This window comes from Mirounga angustirostris, unplaced genomic scaffold (genome assembly GCF_029215605.1).
Source record: "Mirounga angustirostris isolate CCGP_5_RB_7025 unplaced genomic scaffold, mMirAng1.0.hap1 SCAF_10, whole genome shotgun sequence".
Lineage (NCBI taxonomy): Eukaryota > Metazoa > Chordata > Mammalia > Carnivora > Phocidae > Mirounga > Mirounga angustirostris.
Window position 1 is genome coordinate 138,537,827 of NW_026991718.1, and position 27,277 is coordinate 138,565,103.

The window sequence follows — 27,277 nt, forward strand, 5'->3', positions numbered from 1 at the left end:
GTGTACCATCTGGGCCCGGAGAGGTTGAACACCTTGCCTGAGACACACACACATGCCAGCACTGGGATTTGGACCAGGAACGAGCACAGACCCACTTGCAGGGTGTTGACCTTCTCTACTTTTGCCCTTATTCAACCCTGTGTCCATAGTGTCCTGCCCTCTGCTGGTTACCGATCCCCTCCAGACCTAGAACTTGAGCTTATGAAGGGCCTGCTGTGGTCGGGGCCTGGCGCTGGCTGGGAAGGTACAGGGGGTCACAAGGTCACATTTTGTATGCTATTGCTCGCCTTGTGTTCTCCTCGTCATAGCATCTCAACAAACACTTGTTTGGTGCTACTGTCTGTTGAGCCCCAAGGAGCTGCACTCTGTGTAGGTTCTTGTGTCTAGAAGGTGGCCCAGCGGCGGTTAGGTGGAGGTGACCCACACGCCCGAGGCCGTGGGAGGGTGGCGCAGCCGGCCGCACTGGGCAGCATCCAGGCCTGCTCATCCCTGGGGCAGCTGAGCAGCTCTGGCCGAGGTGGGGGAGCGCTCTAGCCCCTCAGGGGTGCTGTCTTCTGTGCTTTCTTTTTGGGGGGGTAAGGCTTCCTCCCTCATCCAGAAGGCAGGAGACTCCAGAAAATGTCTCTGCGAACACTGTTTGAAGGGTCCCTCTCCCTCAGCCCCCGGGTCGGGCGCCCGGCCCCCCGCCAGCTGGTTAAAACGTCTCCCTGCTGGTTTTTTGCAGTCAGAGCCAGCAGCCCATTCTTTTGCTTCTTCTGAAGCAGATGACCAGGAAGTGTCGGAAGAGAGTTTTGAGGAGCGGAAGTATCCTGGGGAAGTTACCCTGACCAACTTTAAGATGAAGTTTCTCTCCAAGGAAATAAAGAAGGAGCTGCTCACGTAAGTCCCCACCTGGACCAAGAGGAGTCCCCGAGAACCTTCATTGTCTGGAAGAAAGCGTGCCCTGGTCTGAGTCCCTAATGACCGGATCTGCTCAGCCCCAGGCCTTGTCCCTGCCCCAGCTTAGCTCCGACCATCCTCTTGGCCGGAGAGGTTGGGCGTCCTGCACAACGACCCTCTTGAGCCTGGCAATGGGTGACAGGTTTTCCGTCATCTCTGCGCTGCACTTGGATCTAACACAAACTTCTAAAGTGTAAGAGTAAGGAAGAGCTGCTGTTCGGGCCCAAAGAGCAAGACGAGGGCCAAGGGAAGCTGACCCTCTCCCGAGCCACAGCCATCTGCCCTGGCTTACAGAGCCCAGGCCTAACGTGCACTCTGCTTTAGGACTCAGTGCCCTCGGCTCTGGCAGCCCAGCTAGCCCCTTTGAGCTGGTCTTCACGGGGTCCAAGCAGATGCCATTGCAGACTGGGGAAGCTGCTGGTAGATAGGAGTCACCCTATGGTTGGATGCCACCCCACAGCCTTGCCCTGTCGGTTCTTGACACTTTCAAGCTTGAGATAATAGCAGCCCCTTGCGGGATTTCTGGGGATCCAAAGTGCAGAGCCCAGAGCAGCGGAGGCTCTTGGGACCTGACAGGGCGAGTCAACCGCTCTTGGAGAAGCCCGTCTTCTACAGGACTGTGGGAGCTGGCATCTGTGCCGCCGGGGACCCAGCCTTCCCCTGTGCTCAGTTTGCCCCTGGGGTTCCTCTTCTCCTTGCTATGAACCAAACTTGTAGCTGACTCTTCCCAGGCTCTGGTCTGGGACCTTGTCCTCAGGGAGGGTCATGCCGCTTTAGGGAAGAACCGCCGGCCTACACGTTCATGCAGAGGCACACACGTGTGCATGCAGAGGCATCCTAGCTTCAAGCTGAGCTTGAATTCGGTTCCTTTTTCCTCCTTGAGTTAAGTTGTGTGGGAGAAGCTTGCAGTCCGAGGACCGAGGGGGGGAGTCGCCCCTTGGCTTGTGGGTGAGTCAAGAACAAGTGTCGGCCACTCTCCCCGAGTGGGCTCCGCCCGGGGGGCAGGCCTGGCAGGTGTGCCTTGCTCTCTGTTCTGTTCTGACACTCTTTTTCCTTTGTTCAGCTGCCCCACCCCTGGCTGTGATGGCAGTGGCCACATCACCGGGAACTATGCCTCTCACCGCAGGTTCGTCCCTGCTCGGGTCCAGCCTGGCCTGGGTGCTGCGTGGTGGGTCTTCCCCTCCCCTCCTCTGCTCCCCCTCTGGCTCACCCCAGTGTCCCATCTCTTCTCTTTCAGCCTCTCTGGTTGCCCTCTTGCTGACAAGAGCCTCAGAAACCTCATGGCTGCCCATTCTGCTGACCTCAAGTATGTCTGCCCTCCTGGCCTCCCGTCTCTTGGGTGGCTCCCTTGCTCTGTTCTCTCCTTCCATGAGGCCCCAGCCAAAGTCGGCCTTCTCCAGGGCTCCAGCCCCAGGGGAGCCCCTCCCAGCAGGATGGGGCAGAGAGACAGGCCATGGAGGGGCCGACCTGCTTGCCGGGGGCTCCTGCTGCCGCCGCCTGTGTGTCTCTGCTCTGAGTGTTGCTGTCTGCCTGTCCCTTGCTGCAGGCCCCTGTGCTGCCCTTGGCCCTGCCGACTGCTCTGAGGACAGAGGGCCGGAGGACCCGCCTCCAGCTCCTGATGGCCCAGCCCACCCTCCCTCTCCCGAGGACCCAGTATGGGGTTGTCTGGGCCTGCTTCTGTCACTGCCCTTGCGGTGTGGGAGAAGCCCAGAGCTGGCCTTGGCGTCTAAGTCTTGCTGTGGCTCAGCGGGCTTCAGGCTGCGCGGCTCTTGCTAAGGGATCTGGGTGCTGATGATGCAAGAGAAAACTCTTTGCCCTGCCCTTCTCCTACGACCCCTGCAGCTGCTTCTGTCTTGGCCCCTGGTGATCCTCCCAGATATGCCTCTCCATGCTCATCCCCTTCTCCTTGCTGAGCATCCCCTCTTTCTGCTTTTCCTCCCTGTCCCTAACACACAGGCAGGCCAGACCTTGTGGGCACCAACTAGCCTGCTTGACTGCCCTGCTCAAATGTGATGGAAGCACCCAGAGGTTTCCCAGGTTATCAGTGTCCTCTTGGGGCTGGAGTTGGGGACTGTCATTGCCTTTGGTTTTTATGCATTCAGTTGAGCCACTGTGACCCTGAGCCATGCAGTGCTGATCCTGGGCTCCCAGGCTGAGCAGAGGCTCAGGAAGGAGGTCCTACTCTTGTCCTCTCAGCTCACTCCCTCTCCAGGGGTGTTCGTCCCTCCCTTGAGCCTTCATATCGGGTGCCACTGAATCTAGGCTCATTCCGTCTGGGGCCAGATAGGAGCCGGGGCCCTAGGGCCTCTAAGATGAGGAGCTGTTGCTGCCAAAGGCTTCCAAGGGGCCTGAGCTGATTTAGAAACAGGGCAGAAAGCTCTAGATCTCTAGAGTGCCCCCATCCTGCCAGCCTCCTCTTTGTCACTCTGGGGAGGCTGTTCTGGTCCCAGCAGCCAGAAGCGTGTCATTGCCCCTTGTTACCAATGGGGCCCTCTGTTCTGGGCAAGGTCCACCACGAGAATCGTCCTAAGAGCTAACAGCTTTAACGTGAACATTTTCTGAGGCTCAGCTCATCATGGCAGATTCACATGCTCACTCATCCACTCCCGGGTCCAGCCCCAGACAACAAGTTGAAACCATCGGTCCTGCAGGCTCAGGACCCTCTTCATCCACCTCCCCTCCCTTTCCTTCCTCTCTTCTCCTAACGTCTTTCCCATGTTTTTTTTTCCTATTTCCTTTCCCAATTCAACTTGCATTTTAACTGTAATTAGTTTTCATGGTTTTCCAGTTTGAGGGCCAGAATGATTTTAGAGCTCTCAGACCTTTCTTCCTGCAGAGCAGGGGCTCAGGGCCTGGTCTGGGTCTGGAAACATGGCCATCTGGGAGCGTTAGTGCTCGTCTACGACAAAGAGCCTGTGAGGAACCTTAACCCAAACTTGTTTAGAAATAGCAACAGAAGGTCTTGTGTGGAAACAAGTCACTCATCAGCTTTGGCAAGGTCTGGGAAGGTGCCCTGACTCCCCTCAAGCTCTTCTCTGGCCCCAGAGCTCTTTCTGTGGGAGTCAACTCTGTCCTCTCGGGCCACAGCGAGGGCTGGGGGTGATGCGGGCAGGCCTCCAAGATGGTCCTGGCGTGCTGGTGCTTCCCTCTTCTTCCTCCCTCCTCCTGTCCAGTGGGCATCTTGCAGAGGCTGCTCCTGACCAGCCTTGTGGCGGTGATGGGGGAAGGTGACCTGTCCCCAGAGAGGAAAAGACACCTACATCACTGCCTTGCAAATGGGGCTCCTTTGATGGCCTCCCTATCAACAACTGGGTGCAGTGACAGCCTCAGATCATGTGTTTTCTGTGCTTTAATCGAATCCCAAGGGCATTTGCTCTTCCCTACCAAGTGCCCAGGTCAGGGGCTGGGGACACAGCTGCCTTGGGCCACTCAGCCCAGTCTGTGTGTGGGGAGTTGAGGTGCAGGGTGCGTACCCTGCAAGTGGTGTGATGGGGGCTCTGACAGGTGGGGGTGGCCTCCTCACCATGGGACAGGGATGGGGCTCTGAGACGAGACCTGGTGTGCGCTATCAAGCTATAGTGTGTCCTTTAGACACAGGATTCTTCCTCTTGCCCAGACAATGCACTCAGAAGCAGATGGTGGGGTTCCTGCAACTGATCCTGTGGGTCCTCAGGGGCATGAGAGTGGCTGACACAGCCAGTGCCCAGCATGGATACCTGCTTCTCTAGCCACATGAACATCATTTTCTACTGGCCACGCCTTTTGGGAAAAGCCATTGAATTGGGCCTCAGCAAGGAGTGCATATGCCCCCCGCCCCCGCCGCCCCTGGTCTGGAGAAGGTGTGCCTCAGTGGGCCCCCTTGTGCTGGGACCTGGCAGGGACCATCCCCATGTACATGCTCTCTCCTGCCAGCCTTACTCACAGGTGCCACGGGGCCTGCACCAGAGACCAGACCTGCACTTACTGGCATCGAGGCCTGGGGCTGCTGATGCCCTGCCCACCACCTGCAGCACTGAGCTTGAGTTCTGCCATGTTTTCCCGAAGCCGAGAAAGAGTGGAGCCCCAGGCGGCCACCCGAGCACCTGCAAACCCAGGAAGGAGAAGCACCCTCCTCAGTCTCTGCACTTAGCCTTCCAGAGAGCAGGAACAGGGCTCCTGCTAGCGCGGGCCATGAGAACGCTTGGCAGGGCACTCTGAGCTGAGGAGGGTGCAGGGAGGCATCAACGGGGCCTTGGCCTCAGCGGAGAGTAGCGTGAGGGCATACCATGACATGCCTGAAGGACTTGGTGCCCACAGCAAGGGGCCAACCACTGCAGCTCACACCCTGGGACCTTGGATGATGCAGAGGCACAGAGTGTCCCAGCAGGACCTTTGTACGGGTTGGGGGTTTTTGTGAAAGGAGTGAAGCTCACGTAGATGGAGGTGGTGTGTGGTTTCTATTAAAATGCAAAAAGCTTCTTGCCCTAGACGTGTGTGGGTTGAAATGTGACCACACATGACCAGAGTAGGAGCCATCATAATCTCATAGGGTTTGAGTTATCCCTAAATCCGACAGGAGGGCGATTGGACTGGTGGGCCTGCTGTCAGCCCAGGGAGGCTTCCCACGTGTGGCCTGCAGGACAGGGATGAATGGGATGCCTTGAGAAAGACAGTGGGATTGGAGAAGAAGCTGGTGGGATGGGCATTGACCCCTCCCATGTTGCCACACCAGCTTTGCGCTTCCTCTGATGGGAAGAGGCAGTTCTGGCCTGCTGAGTTCTAGGAGGCAGCCGAAGAGCTGTGGGGGGGTCCTTTGGCTGTGCCGGCTTCCTGCTCCAAATGCCAGGTGCTGCACTGGCCGGTGGAAGAGGTTGCTGAGGAAGGGCTGTGGGCACAGCACAGGAGCCTAAGTGCCTTAGGGAACTCCACTGACTGAGAGGCAGAGACCCATGTCCTGTTTCAGCTGATGTGAGTCCCCATAACCCTCTTGGGCCTCGGCTCCCACGGTTTCTTCTCTGTGTGAGGATGAAACCAGAACCCGCAGATGAGTGTTCTGTGAAATCCCAGATGCAAACACCAAGGTCCTGCTAGGTCCCACAGGGTTGGAGCTGCGCCCTTCCATGGAACAAGGTACAAAGTGGCAGACCTGCTCTGGAGATTTTTGGTGGATCCACCTGCAGAATCAGGCACACCTCCCCATTCTGCTACCAGCAGGAACTCACTCACTCTTCTGCCATGGACATACAGGGAAGAATAATTTAAGAAAACCCATACTTTTGTATTAAAGTGTAATTTTCACTTTCTATGGGATATGTTTGTCAAACATTTTGGACGCATCAAGTTGGGCTTCTGTGTTTGTGTCCCCCTCCTCACCCTTGGCCAGTGCCTGCCACCGCTGAACAGCCTCTGGCTGTGGGACTTCTGCACTCACTGAGAAATCCACCTCTAGGTGACGGCGCTGTGGATGGTGTGTCATGCGTGCTCAGTAGACATCAGTTCATTCGCTCAGATGGTGGCAATCCTCCATGAAAACAACCCCTCTTCCTCCTAGTCATGTCAAGGAAGATGAGCCCATCTTAACTGTTAGGGTTGCCTTTCTGAATGCTGTTTAAAGGCCCATATGTGTTCTGGAACCTTCTAGTCCAGCCTAGAACCCCGTCGAAGGCTGAAATGGCAGCCCGTGATTCCTGCAGTGGAGATGTACTCGTCTTGGCCTTCTTGGACCCACCGGGGAGACCGGGTGGCAACGTTCTGAAGGGCAGGCGTCATGGCAGCAGGCTGGCCAGGACCGCACGCCATTTCTGAGACCAGTGCTGAGGAGGCGGGTGGGCCCGCTTGGGGGCTGGGCACCGAGGGGGCCTTTCTGGTCAAGTGTCTTCCCTGGCTCTGGTTCCAGCTCCGCTGTCCTCCACAGGTGCCCCACACCCGGCTGTGACGGCTCTGGCCACATAACTGGGAACTACGCCTCCCACCGAAGGTGAGTCTGCCGAGCCCGGGGTGCCAGGCCAGATGGAGTGGGATGGGTCTCTTCCTCAGACAAAGTTGCAGCGCTCCAAACAAGACAATAGTGTTGCCGGCAGCTGGAGCCTGGTTCATCTCTGTCTCCAAACAAGACAATAGTGTTGCCGGCAGCTGGAGCCTGGTTCATCTCTGTCACCTGAATTGATGTTCCTGAGCCCGATCAGGTCGCCCTCTGCCACCAGACTAAAGGGCTCGTGGTGACACCTCCTGCCGTTGCCCTCCTGCCCTTGAGAGTGCTCCAGGACAGAAGTTCCCTTGGGATCCCCTGGGGGTGGCTGGCCACAGAGCTGGAAGGGATGGGTGGAGCAGATGGGTGGGAGATGTTGCCGTTCTGGGACCACAGTGGCTTTTCTTCCTTTTTCAAAACTAGCTTGTCAGGCTGCCCTCGTGCCAAGAAAAGTGGAGCCAGGGTGACACCCACCAAGGATGACAAGGAAGACCCCGAGCTGATGAAGTAAGTTGGGGTCTTGCTGACTCCTGTGGTTGTTTTGCAGAATTGGGATGTTCCTGTATGTTATAATTTTAGAAAGCTCCTTCTAGACTCCTTTTTCATTAGCACAGCTGGTCAATGACAATGCCCATTTTTACCGAAGTTCTCCTACTGTGCATGTGGACATCTGTGAAGCTGTGAGCTGTGTGTGTTGTATCAAGAGCACGCAGAGGCACTGGCTTCCGTCTGGGCTCCTCAGATCTGGGGGTATTTGATGGGGCCAGGAGAGGCAAAGGGCCCCGCTGCCCATGCACCTGGGGGGTCACCTGGGTGAGGGCTCAGGGCATGGAGCAGCCCCCCAGGGTGCTCATGGGTATTGAAACCTGCACAGCTGTGGTCTGATGGGAAAGGACAGGTGCAGGAGTCAAGGAGGAGAGGATGGTTAGAAAGATGATCAGTTTTTGAATTGTGTGTGTCTGCACACTCACATACCTTTGCAGGGAGCTGGTATGGAAGGGGGGAACCCAGGAGGGTCACTCTGAACTGGGACCTCGACACTGCTGTGGGGAGGAGCAAGGACATCCTGGGCTTTACATGATCAAAGCCCTTGATACCCACCACTGACCGTCTCATGGGGGTGCCTAACGTGTCATCAGGGGGATTGTGTGTGAACTCTGACCCTGTGAGTGCGCCACTTGGTAGGGGTTGCATCATTGCAAGTTTATGCTTCCAGAAGGGAACTTGCCCCCTGAAGCCCCCCCCCCCTTGCCGGTAGGGGCAAGACTGGGCCACAGGGGCAAACAGAGTGACCCACCATTCAATTTTCCCAGGACTTTCAGAGCTGACAGTGAACAGAGCACTGGGTCCCCTTGCCAGCTGAGGAGTGGAAGGGAAGGGTTCTGGCTGCATCGTGGTGCAGGCCTTGGGGCTGGCTTGGTCAGGGCATGGCCAGGCAGGTGCACAGAAAGCCCAGCTGCCCTGATTGCGTTGCCTTTGGGCCAAGAGTAGCTGGATGCTCACCCCTGCTGAGGGGAGCAACCTGGACCAGGAGTCAGTAGCTCCTCCTTGGAGCTCACCCCAGCTGCACCTAAACATCTGCTTGGCTACAGAGGAGAGACCTGATTGACCAGCATCATATCCTTCCAAGGGGCTGGCCCCACCAGCTGTTTGGTGTAAAAAGGCTGTGGCTTGTTTATTTAATTTAGTTTTTACAGTAAAACTATAATGAATGCTAACTCAAAAATGCAAAGTATGTGGATGTTGGTGTCATGAATGCAGCCCACTAAATGCTGGGATGGAGGAAGAACATTTATCCTTCTGAGAAGCCATATAAACACAAGCTGCTATGGATTAGAAAGGATCCTGCTGTAGGGTTATGATAAGTGAATTGTGCTGCATTTGCAAATGATTAAAATCAAGATCAGCATTTTTCAAGTTAACTGGGAAAAATGGTTTTCCTCCTCCTAATGTGCTGTCAACTTCGCTTTTTAAAAAACAAGATTTTTGCAGCCAAGTGGAGAATATGACTTAGAAGCAGGTCAGCATTTACAGGATGGATGAAGTTCCTAATGGCTCCATGGCAAGGCGGGCGGGGGGGGGTGCCCATTCAGCACCTCCATTTTATAGGGCCTCCTTCCCAGCCATAAACTTCAACTGTATTTATAACAACAAGTGCAGACCACAGCAGAAACTTTAATCGGTGCGTCAGGTCCTGTCGAGTGACGGGATTTTGTGAGCATGTGCTTGCTCGCTGTGATTGTGGAAGGCTGGTGGGGGAAGAGTTCCCTTTTATGACATCTTGTGTCTGCACCATTTGAGATTAAGTCATGTCAGTAGATTGTGGTAAATCCCTTTGGCCAAAATGAAATAACTGGCCATAAAAGTTTGTGGATGTTCCAGTGTGGGGGTTAGGAGCTCAACGCCCATCGCCTGTGGAGAGCCCCCCACCCCCACCACTGTCTCCAGCCACACCGACATCTGACAAAAGAGATGCGCCTCTGACCTTGGGGTCCTAGCGGCCCCACCACTGGCTCACCTGGGAGGTACAGAAGCTGACTGACTTGGCACCCCACACACATCTTAGTGTGAGGTCACCTGATAGCTCTGAAGATTTGGATACTGGATGTGGAGGGGAAGAAAAACAGTGTTGCTGTCCACATGTCTGAAATACCCACTATGAATAAATTCCAGGGAATCATTCCTGATGAGGAAGGTTAGGGTTTTGCAAAGAATGTGAGTAAAAGGAATTCAGATCCAAGTCTGTGTTGTAACCGTGAAGAGCTGCCTCTCATTTGGTCTTTTGATCTTGTTCTGTTGGGTGCTCAGATGTGCTTCAGTGTCCATGGGACCCCACAGCTGGGCGGTATCCAGGTGTGAGGGGCAGACGTAGAGTGGATCCTCCCCAAGCTCCTTGCAGGGCCCATGGCAGTATCTTCACTCTGGACTGCTTGCCGAGATGACCTTGGACCGGCTCAGGGCCATCCTGCATGTCTGAGGCCCATGTGTGTGGGACAAAGACGAGAGAGGGATGGGCACCAAGGGAGGAGACAAATGAGGACGGATCCAGGCCAAGGAGGCTAGGAAAATGTCTGCAGTGGCCACCTTGGGGGCAAGGCCATAGTGTGGGGGCAACTGCTGGGCAGCAAGGCCCCGTCCCCTCACCTGCTGCGGCAGGAGCCCCCGGGCGGCCCTTGCCCTCCAAAAGACTTCCTGCCTCTGACTTCCCCACCCCAGAGACCTCTCCCTAAACTGGGGCAACATGTCCCTTTTCAAGGTACTGTGTGTTTGGCAGGTCTGCAGCCCCTAAAAAGTGGGTAAAAACGAATGGCAAATTATATGAGTCTCTTTTGCTGGAGGGAGAAAACTGAGAACTTGCAGGTGCAGGATCTCATCCTCGGTCAGTTGTTGGTTCCTAGGTGGTCCTGAGCTCAGATCCCATGATCCTGAAATGTTGGTGCTCAGGTATCTCAGGGAGTTCCTGGTCCTGGTCTGTCCTGAAGGCCATGAAGGTGGATGGCCAGAGCCCTCTGCATCAGCTGGTTTTCTGTGGTGCACGGATTCCAATGGCAGCATGAGGGGGATTCACTCTGAACCTTTCTCCAGTTACCTCACCTGTTCCTGGGGCTTGTGTTATTTCTTCAAGGGATTCTCTCCTTGTCCTGGAACAACATGAACAAAGGAAAATACCATTCCAAGCCAGCCTCGGGCAGGAGGCACAATGGAATATCTGAACCGAATCTTTCTTGCATGAGCCCTGTGGCCTGGGTTCTTCCTTCCAGAACACACATTTCAGATGTGGCGAAGCTGGGACATCTATGGACATCATGCCTTGACAGTCTCATTTTGGGATGCTGTGGGGTGATGGGGCCTCTGCTGTCCCCACACTGCATGGCTGCATGTGCACTTGTGACCTTCTGTGACCCCCAGGGCCCCCGGCACTTTGCTTGGTGCAATCCCCAGGGTGTGGCCTCCACATTCCTGGGGTGATGTAGACGTGATGTGGCAGCAAGGTCTAGGTGTAGACCCAGAGGCTCCAGAGAGCTAGCCCAGGGCCCAGGGGCATCATGGCTCCTGAGGGGTGGAGAGAGAGGGTAGCTGCTGACCTTCCAGGGATGCAGGGGGCGTGAGGCTGCGGCTGGAGAGGGAACATGATCTCTGCTGCCTTCGTGTCTGGTTGGGAAGGCTTCAGGAATCACTCGGACAGTGGGAGTTTATCCAGGATCCCCCAGCAGTCTCAGTGTCTGGCTTGGGAGAGTCTCTGGGCTTCTTCTCCCTCCTCCAGTGCCCTGTGCTCACCTCTGACCTCTTTGTGCCAGGTGCCCTGTTCCAGGCTGTGTGGGGCTTGGTCACATCAGCGGCAAATACGCCTCCCACAGAAGTGCATCTGGCTGCCCACTGGCCGCACGGAGGCAGAAAGAGGGTTCCCTTAATGGCTCACCCTTTTCCTGGAAATCTCTGAAGAACGAGGGGCCTACCTGCCCCACTCCAGGCTGTGATGGCTCTGGCCACGCCAACGGTAGCTTCCTCACCCACAGGAGGTAACTGCCCTGCACACCCTGTGTTTCATCGGGACCCCAGCCTTGGGCACGTGAGCAAGGCTCTTCAGGAAGGGCCAGACTAGGGCTCAGTCGTGGCCTATAGTTTCTCTAGGGAAAAGCAAGGCCCAGAATGGTAGCCGACTGGGGGAAGCCATAGACAATCTGTTGGGACGAGATCATGGTGTTTGTGACATGTGTCACCCCATGTGGCTACTGTCATGAGCCCCCTTCTACAACCCAGTAGAGTCCCTCCAGCAAGAGTGAGCAGAGCCCTGAGTCTGGTGTGTGCATTCTGGAAACAGGCTGCCAGCTTCTCATGAAAGGCTTTGTCATACCTCATGCCCTGCCCCTCCCTCTGGGGCCTCTTCTTTGACTTTTGGGTCTAGGCCTCTGCCTGTTGTGGAAGGGACATGGTGGCGAGAGCCCTCCCTGCCTGGGCTCTCGCTTGCCCCCCAATACCTGCTCCAGGGCTGGGGGGGCCTTGGATCCCCCCATTCTCTTCCTCTGTGTGTCAGGCAGCTGAGATGTTGGCCGAGGTGCAGGGGGTTACCACACAGTCCTTCAGAAACCTTTGTCTTTCTTTTGTTCTGCCCTTGTCTCTCCACCTACAAGATTAATTAGCTCATTCATTCCACAAGCCTTTACTGAGCGTCCACTACATACCAGGCCCTGAGACAGAGCAGAGAACAAGAGTTGATCTGAGCCAGGCGGGTGGGGCACCGACTATAAGCAAACAAATGAGTGAGGTACCTAGGATGGCCAAAGGGGTGGATGCTGTGGGGAGAATAGTGGCAGGGAGGAGTTAGGGAGGCCTCTCTGAGAAAGGGGTAAGGCGCTGGCCCTACACCATCTGGGGACGAAACTTTAAGGCAGTGGCCAGAGCTGGGAAAGGCCTGGGGGCTGGAGCCAGGGAACAGGGAGCAAAAGGAGATAAATGAGAAAGTTCCAAGCCAGGATCCTACCAGGCTGCCAGCCAGTGAGGACTTGGTTTCATTATGATGTGTCATCTTGGCCTGGCCCTTGGTGTGTGACTTTGGACTGGTTTTTGGTGTGTGACCTTTGCTTCCAGCTTATCCGGCTGTCCCAGAGCAACCTTTGCTGGAAAGAAGGGAAAAGTCTCAGGGGATGAGGTTCTCAGCACGAAGTTCAAGACGAGTGATGGTAAGGTTCCTGTAGTTCCTCCAAGTGATCTCTGTAACCTGGGTGAGTGAGCAGTGCTGGTGGAAGGGGTTAGGGAGCCAGAGTCCCTCCTGGAGTGAGTCATGGTGGAGACAGACCCCTGACCTGAGCCGACAGGTCTCCCAGCCTCAGCTCTGAACCCCTGGTTGCCTGGAGTCTGGGCTCCTGGCCCTCAAGTGGCCATGCTTGCTCTAACTTGGGTATTGGTAAGTGTTGGCATCAGAGAACCCTGCAGGCGGCATCAGAAGCCATGTTCTCGGGGTTTGTGGAGTTGTGAATTCAGTTTCAAGGAAGAGGGAAGCTGAGGAAATTCAGCACCACCTGGAAAACTTCCATCTTTATCTTAGCGATTAATACCTGACAGAGAGATTTATATCCTCCTACCCATCACCCAGGGTCAGGAGGCAGATGTAGGCATATGGCTACTAGTCTCCAAGCCCGACTTTTCCAGCATGACATGTGGGATATGAGCTGCCTAGCATGCCAGGCCGGTTACCTCTGTTTGGAAAGGGTCCTTTGTTCCACCTAGAAAATAGGCCTCTACTGCACCCCCACATGCTGGCCTGGGCATAAAGCCAAGAGCCACAACCAAGGTTTTTCTCTGGAGCAGTATTGGAGAATGATGAGGAGATCAAGCAGCTGAACCAGGAGATTCGCGACCTGAATGAGTCCAACTCTGAGATGGAGGCCGCCATGGTGCAGCTGCAGTCCCAGGTGGGTGGCACAACTGTAGTCCCAGGTGCAGTCCCAGGCGGGTGGCGCAGCTGCAGTCCCAGGTGGGTGGTGTTGCCACCCAACCCAAGGGGGTCCTTGTCCTCAGCCTCCTCTTCCATGAGGCAGGAGAGCTGAGCTCGTCAAGGTTGCTGTTAGGCTGAGCTGACAGTGCAGCTCTCAGGGACACTCAGAACAAGCCACACCTGCCAGCTTTGGTAGTTCTTCTAGCAGTAGGGGTCCTGGGGTGCCCATGCTGGGGGTCCCATCAGGGTTAGTGGTCCCGTCAGGGTTGACTGCTGGCCCTGTCAGTAGGAGTAGGATCACAGGCTAGGTTCTGAGGACCTGGCTGGGAGGCTGATTCTACCCCAGAGCTGCCATATAGCAGCTTAGTAACCTGGCAAACCTGTTATCAGTCTGTACCTTGATGTCCTTACTGGTAGAATGGGGATGATAATAGGAATCAACTCTGTGAGGTTGTTGTAAGATAAACGCATTTCTATGGGAAAGTGTCTGACCCCAAAAGAGTCACTATTGTTGGGTGATAGGGTTACAAATTACTTTAAGTATATGTGTCATATCTCTCTGATTTCCCCCAAATGAACACTGGTCATCAGAAAAAAAAATGCAATGAGGGTCTTATTTTGAAAAGAAGCCCTGTCCTTAGCTGTTGAGTAAGGGGCCAGAGCAAGAGCTGGGGCACAGAAGGAGTGGCCACACATAGCTCTGTCCCCTATGGCTGGAGGGACAGAGGGACAAGGAGGTGACTGGGCCCTGCAGGATCTGAGGGCAGAAAGGACAGATGGGAAGGTAGCCCTTCCCAGAGGCTGCAGTGTGACATAATAGAGCCCCATGTATCTTGTTATGCTGTCTCTTCTTCCATTGGCCAAGAGGCTTTTATGCTGACCTCCTGTGACTTGGAAGCCTAGATAAAAATAGCATCCGCCCGTAGAGATCAGGAAGGGTCTTTGTCTGCCATGCACCATCTTCCCCAGGCTCACAGGCAGTAGAAGCAGAGGAGTATTGGGGCATCTCTGGGTGCCGAGACACATCACTGGGTAACCACCACCCTCTGTCTCTCACTGCTCTCTCTCTTCCTGAAGTAACCTTGGGACAGCACCTCTGATGTCTTTTCTTTTCTTTTTTAATCCTTTCTTTCTTTTCCTTTTTCTTTCTTTCTTTCTTTCTTTCTTTCTTTCTTTCTTTCTTTCTTTCTTTCTTTTCTTTCTTTCTTTCTTTCTTTCTTTTTTTTTTTTTTTTGCTGATTTCCATCTTTTTATTCACTAGCATCTTTTTGGACTGACTCAGAGCCCCCTTTCCTCTAGAGGGAGTTTTGAGTCCTGTGCTCTGCAGAAAGTCTCAGGCAAAGAGAAGGCAGGCCCCTAACTCCTACTCAAACTGTTTTAAGCCAAAGACTTTTCACCAGGTGATGAAGCATGATGTTTCCCAGCCATGTGGTTGGAAGAAAGCACTCCACCCCATGCATTGCCCCCTAAGAGGCAGCTCACCTTTGTGCACCTAGGGGATGGCTCAATGAGTCACACACATTGTGTGAGCTTGCCGCAGCCCAAGGCTCCCTTGAGATGCAGTCAGGTTGGGAGCTGCCCTCCCAAGCAAGTTTTCTCCAGACCGGGCCCCAGGGCAGGCTTCCCACCTTCCTCACACTGGCTGTGAACCTCTGCATAGGATTGTGCTGACCCTGAGACTCACCTCTCTGATCACCTGAGCTGCCCAGAGCATTCAGGACTGCCCCTGACCATCAGCCCTGTTGTCACTGTCACTGTAAGGGTGTGCTGGAGGGGTCATCGACTGGCTCCACTCAGCTAGGAGTTGCAGAGGGAGAAGCAGTTGCCTGTTCTGCTTGCCTTCCACAGCTTTATTAAGGCATTTTGTTGGTCTTTCTGGTGGGGGAAAGACCCAAAGGTGGCCAGACACCCCCCAAAGTGGATGCAGTATTCCCATTACAGACAAGGAAGAAGGAACATGGTGAACTTAACTGCGCAGCTAGTGGTGGGCTGGGATTTGAGCCCAGGGTGCTTTGGAGTCTGTGTTCCTCCGTGACCCTGCAGGACAGATGTGGCACAGAAGGCTATGGCCCCACACAGCCCCTGGCTCAGTCACTGCATCCCCTCCTCCACCCAGGGACCAGGGTCCCTGCCTCTTCACCCTCTCCCAGAGAGACATGAAGTGTGGCACAGTTAGCATGCTGGGTGTGTCCCAGGAGGACCTGAGGGATGTGGTCCATGGGACTCCCATGGCAGGAGGCATTTCCCATCTCGGTCTGGTGCAGATCTCCTCCATGGAAAAGAGCCTAAAGAACATCGAGGAGGAGAACAAGCTCATCGAGGAACAGAATGAAGCCCTGTTTCTGGAGCTGTCGGGCCTGAGCCAGGCCCTCATCCAAAGTCTTGCCAACATCCGCCTTCCGCACATGGTAAGCAGGATGTGGCCCTGCGGGCACGCAGCTGAGCTGGTTGGTAGCTGACCCCCAGGACTCTGGGGAAGGTGAGGAGGGCAGGGCACCCCTCTGCCACAAGGGCCCCGATCCAGGTGCTTTGCCCTGCAGGCTGCTGGCCGTGGTGGCTCTAGATCTCCTGAAGAGCTTAGGAATCCACAGCAGAATACTCATGGTTGTTTCGGCCCAAGGGTGCCAGTGGTGCCCCTGGTAGGTGTGGGCTTGTCTCAGGGGGCGTTCTGTGTTCATCCGTAGATTTCTGTGGCTTCTGAAAATCATGTGGCCCATTGCATGGATGGAGCTTGCTAACCCAGTTCTGTTCTCCAGGAGCCAATATGTGAGCAGAATTTTGATGCCTACGTGAGCACCCTCACCGACATGTACTCCGACCAGGAGTGCTACCAGGACCCCGAGAACAAGGACCTCCTGGAGAGCATCAAACGGGCTGTGAGGGGCATCCAGGTCTAGACCTCGCCATCCAGAAGCCACCCCGCCAACCGGGACACCTGGGGCTCCCCGACTTGGCTCCATCGTTCGCCTCCCTTGCCCTGCCCCCGCAGTGGAGATTCCTAGCTTGCAGTGACTAGTTGGCAGCCCAGGGCGGCCTCAGGTGGGCTTATCCAAAGGGGTGCCTGGAAATCCGTGTCTTTCTCGTTGCGCTTGCCAGGCTGGAGGCCTCGACCTCCCCACACAAGTGCAGGGGAAGGCACGGCGTATTACAAAGTGATTTATTTTTGTTTTTTGAAAGAAATCTGAAGAGCAGCTCAAAGTCTCCAGTGGAAGCTCATGGACAAGGTTCTCAGGGAAGTTTTGGAGTTTGCAACCACAGTATTCCTTTGTCTGTCGAGGCTGGGAGGGTAGCCGTGGGCACGGGGCGGGTGGTCGTGTGACAGCGTCAGCCTGGAGCATGCACCCCAGGGTGCGCATCTGCTCAGTGAGGTCAATGTGGCACGTGTGTTTTCTGTTTTCATTTAATTCAGTTTTGTCTTAAGGATGGAACAAAGCACTGTTCCAGAGGGTTAGAAAGAGACCTACAGCCCATGGTCAACTTGAGGACTCTAACCTGGGATGCCCCTGGACGTTCCACATGAAAGCACCTCACACATCTAGGGGTGGCTGGCACCCCCAGCCTGCACAGACATGTACAGCGTGGGGTCATGCTCCCTCTTGGGGCTGCAGCCTTCGGATCCAGGTCTGGGTCAGGGCCAGGGTCTCTGGCTCTCTGTGTGTCCACCCGTGCCCGTGACCTGTCACTGCCGCATTATCCGGGTCACGGCCGAGCTCGACTGAGGTGGGGACGGCGTCAGCAAGTCAGGGAATAAATTCCTAATTTGGAGACCACCAAGATTCATTTCTTTTTAGATCCATTCAAGATGCGAAAAAAATTGTAATGGAAAGTGTTAAACACAATGTTCCTAACATGTAAATAGAGTCCAAATCGATTGTGACTACAATTCCAAGTTAGTATTTAAACGTAGAGAAATTGCACTTCCTGGAAGAAATAAAAAAGTAGTTAGTTTAATTATTCTGTAAATTATTTAATTTTGTCAAGATGTAAGTATTTATATTCACAACCTCTTATGTTAACATTTGCTATTTATTTAACATTTTTATTTATTAATTTTGTACTATTTCAACTAGACCCCACACCAGGACACCATGAGAGGGAAATCAATGAAATCAAAGCAAAATTAATGATTGGACTATGAGATAGGCCACAAAAAAAATCTTGCTGTACCTTCTATATATAGAAGTCTTCTTATAATTTTGATGCAACCAACTTATTTTTTATATATTTTGTTATTTATTCTTTTAATAATGGAATTTTTAAAAAAGTATTTTGTAACTGAGGAATTTTGATAATTTGGGGATATTTTTCCCTGGGTCCAATGGAAAGAAAGACTTTTTGGTTTTCTTTACCCCTTTGGTTCCTTTTGTTTCAGGTACGGACAACAGCAAATGGAATTCTGTATTTATTATTTATTTACATGTAGCGCAGATGTGTGTGCTCTGGCGTGTTTCTCGTGTTGCATCTGTGTGCCGGTTCTTGATGGCCGAGTCATGCTGCTGAGAAGGAGTGCTGGCCACAGGCAGCACCGAGCAGTCCCCACTCACAGGCTCCCTGTCCCTTGACGGCTCCAATACTGTGATCCCCTTCCTCAGGAAACGCGTGGAACCCACAGCACAGCACTTCTCGGTGTGTTTGCAGGGTGATTTCCTAATAAAAGTCCACTCTGACTGTGCACGGGAGTGGTGTGTGCTGACGTCGGTCTCTGTCACCTTCTTGGGGACTCTTCCATCTGGGTCTCTTTTTGATACCACGTGTGGAACCAACATCTTTCCCCCGAGGTGTGGTTCTAGGAAGTCTAAGTCACAGTGCCCTGCCCCTTCCCGCGTGACTGGGCATGTGCAATGCACCACTTTCCCTCGGGCTCAGAGAGAAGTCTCCCTATTGGGGTTGTCAGACCGGGTGGGGTGGTGGGGGTGGTGGGGTTGCGGGGTGGAATGGGGGTTGCCACAGGCTGTCTCTTCTGGCCACAAGGAGGAAGCCATCTGCAGTAGGAGAGAGTTTGGACATCTGGAGGGAGGCAGAGCTGAGAAATGGAGAGATTACAGTGGAGGTGGGAGGAGGATGAGGGAACGCTGATCCTTTCAGAGCTCCTGGATCCGGCCATACTTGAAGATTGCCCACCCTTGCACTTCCCAGTTATGAGGGGCATGAACTCCTCCTCCCCCCTCCTCCCCTCCTCCTCTTCTCCCGCCCATCCTTCTTCTTTTCCTTGTTGCTTAAGCTCTTGTGTTTGGCTTTTTGGTCTTGCTGTGGCAGCTCACTATTTTTACACTTTAGTGTCGGGTGGAGCTCTAGCTCTCCCAGGGTGAGACTTAGGTTTGGAGTTTCTAACCTGACTTAGATTTGGATATTCAACCTGATCTGTCAACCCCTTTTGACCTCCCTGGGAATCTGGTCCTGAAGTCCAACCTGGAGCTCCCATCTGACCTGACAAAGGAAAATTCTTAGACATTCTGAGCCTCATTTCCAAACCATGTCTGAGTCAAACAGCGTCCAGGACACCTGGGGGCATCTGGTGTGTTTGGAGGGCAGTTGACCCTTAGGAGAGCTGCCCAGGGACCTTCACTGTACCCCAGACCCACGTCCCCACCCCTGCTCCCCATTGTCTTTGCCTCTCTCTTTTGCCTCTCAGTGTCTACAATGGGCAGGCCTCTGAAGCCTGGCCTCTTCTCTTCTGGAAACTTCTATGGCTCCCTCCTCCTCTCCTCCACTCTTCTCATCTGCCTGTCGCCCCTTCCTGGTTTCTGCCCCACCCTGCACCTGCCTCTGTGGATGCTGTCCCCCTGTGTGCTCCTCAGAGCCTGCCCCAGTCCACATCCTGGCCTCCCTCCTCCCCTGGGTCAACATCCCTACAGCTCATGTCTGCCACATGCAGAGAACCACCTCACTGTCTCCCAAGCCTGCTTTTCCCAGTTCTAGCACTTTCTGGGACTCCACTTGGACGTCCCACAGGCCACAGGACATGTACCCAGGTGACCACAGTAGCCCACTGGCTGCTCCCATCCTGGCCCTCCCCAGGCCCAGCCAGATACCTGCCGTCACCCAGCTGAAGAGATCATGGCCACATGCAAGCTACCAAGAGGGGCCATCACACGGATGTCAACGTCACCACAGAACACCCGTTGGGCCGTGGGTGCCGCCCAGACGGGGCACCCGTGGGTGCTGCCCTAATGAGGGCAGTGTGTGACTTGAGGAAAAACAGGCGGTTATTTGGGTTACGTGTCTAGCTGTGCAGGGATGCATGTATTATGGCTCCAGCCATGCCCTGTCTACCATAGGGGACGGTGTGGACACGGTGATTGCTGAGCTCCAAGGGAGCCCCTCCCACTAACTGAGGTGTCTGCTTGGGCTGGTTCTGGCTCCTGATGGCTGGCCACCCCACGCAGCAGCTTCTTGAGCCAGTATAGGCCTTAGGGGCACACCGGGAGCCCCACAGAATTGAGGAGCTGGTACCGTCTCAGCCCTGTGGGGTCATCCCCAGTCCACCACTTCCAGGATGAGGGGTCTATGGGGAGGGGCAGGGAAGCCCACAGAGCCACCCTGCTTCCCACGTGGGATCGTGGGAGTGGATGTAGAGGAGGAAAGTACAGCTCCCTCCCCAGCACCCTGCCAGCGAACACCCCCTCATGGACCCACCCATCGCTGTTCATAGGGTACCTTCTGCCAAATTGGACACATTTCTGCCCGTGTCTTTCACACACTGTCAAAAATGTTTTCCTTGTATTTAATTCTGTTGCGGTTCTCTCTGTAGAAGTTGTCAAAATAGCAAAGGAGAAACCTGGTGCTGTTTATGTAAAGACAGTAAGGAATCCACCCAAGGCCCACCTGCTGTGTCGTGAAGACCAAGCAGAAGTGCTTTGAAGTCCCACATCATGCCCCTTGGGCTACTGCTTGAGACCCAAGCAGAGCTTGATAATCCAAGACCCCATTAGGCACCAAACCTGGAAGGGCTCAGTCAGTCACAGCTGAGTTACCCCACACAAAACCCTACCTGGCTCAGCCCTGAGCAGGTACAGGAGAGAAGTAATGACCTCTGAACACCATGGTGCAGGCACTAGGATTATTCCCATCATACAGCCTAGGAAACTGAGGCCCAGGAGGCTGCTCAGGGTCACACACAGGATTGGCTATGCAGCCAGGATTTACACCAGGCCTCTGGCCCCTGGGGTCTGTTCTCCTCAGGAAGAGGAAGAGGTGCCAGCTCAGCTGAGCTCCATGGAGCAGTGGGCACGGAGGAGCCAGAGGAGAAGGTAGGAGGCACCAGGAAGAATCTGTCCAGGCGCAGTGTGGACAGACAGGTCTCCCAGTTTTGGGACAGTTGGCCTGGCAGACACCACTTTCTTCTGGGAAGCTCTGACCATTCCTTAAGGTAGCTGGGACTAGATACAGACTCTGAAGTCTCCTTGAGGTGGAGGCAGGTTCTCCAGCGATTTTTCTGGCTCCTCCTGCCTGCAGGGCTAAGCAGGGTGGACCATGTCCCTGCAGGGGCCTCTCCTTGCCTTCATCAGCTGGGCCGGGCTGTCACTAGAGCTGGCCAGGGGTTTCCCACAGGACAGTTAGGCTTGTCCAAGATCCGTTTTCTAGACTCCTAAAGGCAGTTTCTTCCCCTGCACACATTTTTAGTCAGTAACAGAAAGGACTAAGACGTGGTCCTTGTACTGGGACCACGGTCTCCAGAACATTCCTGATCATTCCCTAGCCACCACCACATTTGTACCCTCATGCTGTTCCCAGAGGTTATGACAGCTAGCTGCCTGGCCCCATCCCAGGTGCTGGCCCTCTGTGTGATTTCTGCCAAGTTGAGGTCTGAGGTGGGGCCTGAAAGCAGGTCTGGGATCACTGGGAGAGACCCCCAAGCACATTTCCTTCATGCAGTGCTGAATCCGGGGGGCCTTTCTGGGGTTTGGAACCCCTTGACTTTGAGAAATTATGTGTGCATGTGTGGGGGAGGGGGGATCTTTTTCCTAATCCACAGCCCTCCCACATTCTTGAGCAGTGGGGAAATTTCCTGACTCAGTCCCAAAGTGTAGCCTATGAATATGACACTCATAATGGCCATGGGCTAGGGACCACCATTTGCACTGACTAGGCCCTGAGAAGTTGACTCTCTGGGCTGCAGTTTCCTTATCAGCACAGAAAGAGGGGCATATGAAGAAGTGAGACATGTGCATTCACCACAGTGGGGACCGGGTCATTCTGAAACAGCTGAAACATTTGGATGCTCCCACTCCCCACCAGCTCAGGGTCCCTGGGAAGCTGCCTCAGAGGCATCAGTAAGAGGGGCCTGTGATGATGGTGGTCTGCTTCAGGCCTCAAGGCTCACTCCATGCCCATAAAGCCCTTCCCTAGACACCACCGACTCACCCCCGCAACCATGTTGGGGGTGTCCTGGGGCAGCTTTCAACAGTGTCATGATGCCCGATGCCCCCGCCCAGTGGTATGGGAGGAGGGGCTGATGCTGCTGCCCTGCATGTTGAGGCCCTCAGTCAGGACTGGTGACCTTCAAACATTGTTCAAGCACTCACACCCTTTACATGGAGTGTCACACAGAGCCGCTGGGCTGTTCTGGCCAAGGTAGAGGGTCCAAACTGGTGTGGCCTAAGGGAGATGGCCAGCACGTTTGGGAAATCTCAGACAGATGTTCCCTCAGAGAGTCTCTAGCTACCTCCCTCCCCAGCTACGTACAGAGCCTAGGAGACCACATGGGAGAATCAGCCAAGTACAGGATGTGTGCTCCATGGGGGGGTGGGGATAGGAAATGTGTCTGCACGGGGTGGCTGCATGGACGAGAGTTAGGGGTGTTGGGCAAGTCCCCTTCGTGGGGGCTCCTGGTTTTGGACACAGTAGCTCTTTCTGTCTGAGTCCGGGGCCATCTCACAGCTGGGGACCATGGGCAGGTCATTTCTAGCCTCTGTGCTTCGGCTTCCTTCTCTGTAAAGGAGTCCACAACACATCTACTGAAGGAGGGAGGGAGAGGGGGTGGAAAGGGTTGGCCCAGGCCCCAGGTCATGCACCATCTCCTGACACTCTGAGGACACCCTTGAACTCACCTCCCCTTCCCTGCATCTCCCCATTTATATGAGCCACCACTCCCGGCCCCAAGGTCTGCCTCTGGTGGGTTGCCGAGCCACCCGACGTGTGACCACAGCTGCCAGGTAAGGCCTGGGTTTGTAGGCACCACCCAGGGCCCTCCTGTTTGTACCCCTAAGTCTAGGTGCCAGAGGAGCGAGTACATCTGCTGTTCCCACCTCTGCTAGCAACTGGTCTGGCCCGCCAAGTTCGGAGTTTGGTCTTCCCAGACTGGCCTCCCTTCTCCAAGGCTGCTGCCCACTCTTGCTCTCCCCTCAAGCCTTTCCTCTTGTAAGTTACGACCTAGGGAGGAGAGTCTGAGGGGCTGGCAAAGGGGGAGGGGACCCTGGAACCCTAGGACTCACAGCCTAAGAAATGTGGTGGTGGCGCCTGGGTGGCTCAGTTGGGTAAGCCTCCAACTCTTGGTTTCGGCTCAGGTCATGGTCTCAGGGTGGTGAGACTGAGCCCCGCGTTGAGCCTGGTTAAGATTCTCTCTCTTCCTCTCCCTCTGCCCCTCCCCCCTCTCTCCATCTCTAAAGAAAAGAAATGTGGGTGTCAGCTCCTCAGGGTGCTTCCATCCCAGGTACCCTGTGGGCAGGCCTCTGGCCCTGGTCTGACACTACTTCTTTGTGTCCTATATATATATAAAACACACACACACACACACACAGGAAGTGGGGTGGGGAGGGGATTTATTTTGTGGGATTGGCTCACTCAGTCGTGGTGGCTAAATCCGATATCTGCAGAGCATGGGGCAGGCTGGAGACCTGGGAAGAGATGATGCTGCAGTCTGGTGTCCAAAGGCCGTCTGGGGGCAGAATTCCTCATTCCCTGGGGAATGTTAGGCTTTGCTCTTAGGGCCTCAAGTGCTTGGATAAGACCCATCCACATTATGGAGGGTAATTTGCTTTACTCCATGTTTGCCGATTTAAATGTTAATCACATCCAAAAAATACCCTCTGAGGAACATCTAGACTGGTGTTTGACCAAACATCTGGGCACCATAGCCTAGCCAAGTGGACACATAAAATTAACCATCACAGACCTCTTCCCACGCATTACTTTTTTATTAAAGTGGTTTGTTTCAAGACAAGAAATTATTTTTTAGACTCCCTTCTCAATCATTTTATGATACAAATACACTGGAGTTCACCAATACTTTCAGATAACATCAAACTGCACTCACCTGCAGAGTAGGAATAGCAGAGAAGTATGAGGCATGTCTGAGAACTGGCTAATTCCACTTGCTGCCTACAAATGGCTTATGAGGAGGAAGAATGATTTCTTCCCTTTTTGGAGGATGGTTTGGAGCGTCTCGATGCAACAGCGGCCTGGGGCGACGCCTGGTGGTCATCGTGGCCTCTTGTAATCTGCCATCCTCCTCTCGATTCCTTTGTTTGTAAAATATCTTTGTTCTCTGGGTGTTTTAAATTTTTCCTCTTTATCATTGGTTTTGAGCAATTTGATTATATTGTGCCTTGGTACTTTCCTTCATGTTCCTGTGCTTGGGGTTCATTGAGGGTTAGGGTTTTCATCAAATTGGGAAAGATCCGGCATTTTCTCCACTATTTCTTTTCATCCCGTTTGTGTCCCTTCTTTCTGGGACGGTCATTACAGGTGTGTCAGGCCACGTGAGGCTGCCCCACAGGTGCCCCTGATGCTGTCAATTTATTCTCTTTTCTCTTCACATCTTTGGCATAGTTCCTACTGCTGTGTCTTCAACCCTTTCTTCAGCAACATCCAATCTGCTGCTAATACCACTTACGGTATTTTTCAACTCAGACATTGTAATTTTTACTTCTGGAAGTTATATTTGGGTCTCTTTATGTAACCTCTGTGTCTGCACTTAACTCCTTGTTTTACGTCCTTCTTTATATTCCTGACAATTTTAGATTGGATGCCAGACATTGTAAATTTTACCTTGTTGAGTGTTGGGTATTTTGTATTCTTGTAAATATTCTTGAGCTTTGCTCTGGGACACAGTGGCCAGGAAACATTTTGATCCTTTCAGATCTTTCTCTGATACGTTAGGTGGGGTTTGAGCAGTGATCAGTCTGGGGTGAGCTATGACTCACTCCCGAGGCAAGACCCTCCCGCGTACTCTTCCCACTGTTCCATGAACCAAGAGTTTTTCCAGGGTGGCTGCTGGTAACCGACACCACTCTCTGCCTTGTGCAACCATGGCAGTGTGACCCTTTTGGACAGTTCTTTCCCTGGCTCTGGGTTGCTTCTGCACACACACATGTGCTGATTAGTTCTCTACTGAACACTTGAGGGGGAGCGGCTGCAGGTTCCCAAGTCCTCTCTGTAAATTTCTCCCCACCTGCACTCTGCCCTGGGACTTCCAGCCACCTTGCTCTGTGTGGGATTCCCCTCCCTGCCCTGCAGCCTGAAGACACTCGCGGTGGTGAGATGAGGCAACTGTAAGGGCTCAGCCCACTGGTTTCTCGTCTCTCAGGAGTCACTGAGCTTTGTTGCACAATGTCCAGGTTCTGAGAACTGTTGCTTCACATATTAGTCCATTTCTTGGTTGTCTCAGGCATGAGAGCAAGTTCAGTCCATCTTGGTCAGAGTTTCAGAGTTTCTTGGCACATTTCAGTTAGAGATGACGAAAAAAATTCTGGAGATGAATAGTGGTGATGGTTGCACAACAACAAGAAATGTACTTAATGCCATTGAACTGTATCCTTAAAAATGGCTAAGATGGTAAATTTTAGGTCTTAAAAATGGTTAAAATGGTAAATTTTATGTTATCTATATATTACCACAATAAAAAAACATTTTTTTAAAGGGCTACCTTAACTAAAGGAAGTCTTCATACTGCACTTTGAAGATAACAACACAACCCACTGCATGCAGCTCCAGCCACGAGCACCCAGGTCCACCCTGACCTCAGGCCTCTACACGACCTTCCCTTTGCCTGGGGACTCCTCCTCCAGATATGCCAACCACCAGCGGCCCATACATCCCCCAACCAAAGCCCATACCCCTCAGTTATTCTTCCCAACACCTGTTAGAGACACCCCCCAGCCCATGGTGTGCATCCCACTCACAGAACAAGGCATACAAGCTCATCCAACTCTGTGTGTGTCTGGTGGCCTTTGGCAGGGCACTGACACCTCTATTTGACAGACAGGGAAACTCTGCGTGGATTGGATGCTGTCAGGAAGCAGGGACATCTCAATAAGTGATTATCTGTTAGAAGGGCGGGGCAGAGGGAGGCTCATCTGTAGCCGATGAAAGAGCAGGGGTCGTTGCTATTGGCTGGGAGAGAGCTTGTCTGAGTTTCTGTGGGTGACTCAGGGCGCTTGCTTGGGCACGGCTATGATGTTTTGTCTCACTCTCTCACAATGGAGTGCCTCTGCAAGATGGTCCATGTCCAACAGGAGAACCCATGGCCTTGCTGTGAGCGCCAGGCCAGCTCCCAATGTCAGAGACTGCTCTTCTCATTCTCAGAGATCATATTAGTATCTACGTCACGGAAATAACCCATGTAAAGTGCTTACTGTGACATTCTACAAAGATTAATACTGACGGTATATGGATGGTGGAGCTGACATGGGGGGTGGGGGAAATCACCTTGGAGAGGCAAGCAGATGGGTCTCAAGGGAAGGCCTCCAGGCCTGATGTGACCAGACCGTGCTTTAGGAAGACCACGTGGCAGAGCCCAGGGAGGGATGGCTGGTGAGAGGGTATGTAGGTCAGTGAGGACATTATCCTGGTAAGAGGTGAGGGATACAGGGATAAGACAGGGTGGAGTATATGGAGGGTGTAGACAGTGGGGAGAGGGCCAAGGACGGCTCTAGGGCCTCTGTAATTTGTAACTGTCACGATAAGCAAAGGAGCGCAGGTAGGAAGACCTCTGAGAGTCCTGTCAAGGTCAGGAGATTGGTGGTAAGCCCTTTCCTCCACAACAGCAGTGCTTGTGGCTGTTTGTAGATGGGGTGGCTTCTAAGACTGTGTTCAAAGAAAGGGTTCTGCTGCTAAAAGCTCATTTGGAAAACCACAGGTGAGGTTGGGAAAGGAAGAGTGGGGTAGAATTTCACAAAGTTTACCGGGTAGGCCGTGCAGGCAGTTCACAAAGGGATACGTGGCATGCAGGCGGCAGAAGAGGACAGGTCCCAGGGTGACTGGGGTTGGTGAGGGGAGGCAGCATCGAGGACCTGGACACAGAACCACAAGGTCACTTTTGAGATGCAGAATGATCTTGACTGATGTCCAGCAAAGGTATCTCAGACTGTTCTCACATGGAGGGCAGCCTGAGCAGGGGCCATGTGCCTGGTCAACATCTAAAGCATGATGCCGTCGAGCACAACGTCTCTGTTTTGAGATCGGGTCCAACTTCAGCCCGCAGGGGCTTGGCCTCCTATGTGGTGTCCCACAAGGCACCGAGGCTTAGGTTGATCTGCTTCACTAGGACAACCCTCACCTTGAGACAGGGCAGACACACCCTTACTCTGCACTCTCTGGGCGGGACACACATGTGGGTGCACACACTCCTTGGCTCCTCCAGGTCTGTAGGATCTGCAACCACATCCTCTTGCCACCCAGCACATCACCCACCCAGCAGTGTTCTCCTCCTAGAGGCAGGGTTCTCCTCCTTCCTCCGTGGAGTTAGGAAGTTCATGTCTGCATAACGTTCCTTTTTATATTATTCCTATTCATATTATGCAAAAACAGTTCTCTTCGCCTTGTAGGACCCAAAGAAATTGTACCAGCCTGCCCCCTTGCCCCAACTCCATCATCCTCTAGGAACGAAAACCTTGAGAATCCACGATGCTGGGTCTTTGTGTCATCTGAGATGTCTCCAGTTGTCTGTTGTGGAGACTACTAGGCAAAGCAGCTCCACGATATGGGCATGTATGGGTTCACGGTTCACTTGGTGG

At 53.7% G+C, this 27,277-nt stretch overlaps 1 protein-coding gene and 1 long non-coding RNA gene across 2 annotated transcripts in view; one reads left to right on the plus strand and one right to left on the minus strand.

Annotated features, from left to right (window-relative positions):
• Window positions 1-16,219, plus strand: part of MYT1 (myelin transcription factor 1) — a 30,054-nt gene extending 13,835 nt beyond the window's left edge. Inside the window, 10 exon segments of the mRNA XM_045886185.2 lie at window positions 725-879; window positions 2,003-2,065; window positions 2,177-2,245; window positions 6,833-6,895; window positions 7,310-7,393; window positions 11,185-11,406; window positions 12,476-12,567; window positions 13,196-13,299; window positions 15,587-15,730; window positions 16,079-16,219. Of these exon segments, the coding sequence (XP_045742141.2) occupies window positions 725-879; window positions 2,003-2,065; window positions 2,177-2,245; window positions 6,833-6,895; window positions 7,310-7,393; window positions 11,185-11,406; window positions 12,476-12,567; window positions 13,196-13,299; window positions 15,587-15,730; window positions 16,079-16,219 (1,137 nt within the window).
• On the minus strand, window positions 12,896-27,252 carry LOC135361822 (uncharacterized). Its single transcript, XR_010405970.1, has 2 exons — window positions 23,578-27,252; window positions 12,896-17,243 (listed from the first exon to the last, which is right to left on the minus strand). It is a non-coding gene; the product is annotated as an uncharacterized LOC135361822 (long non-coding RNA).
• Between the last annotated feature and the right edge of the window lie 25 nt (window positions 27,253-27,277).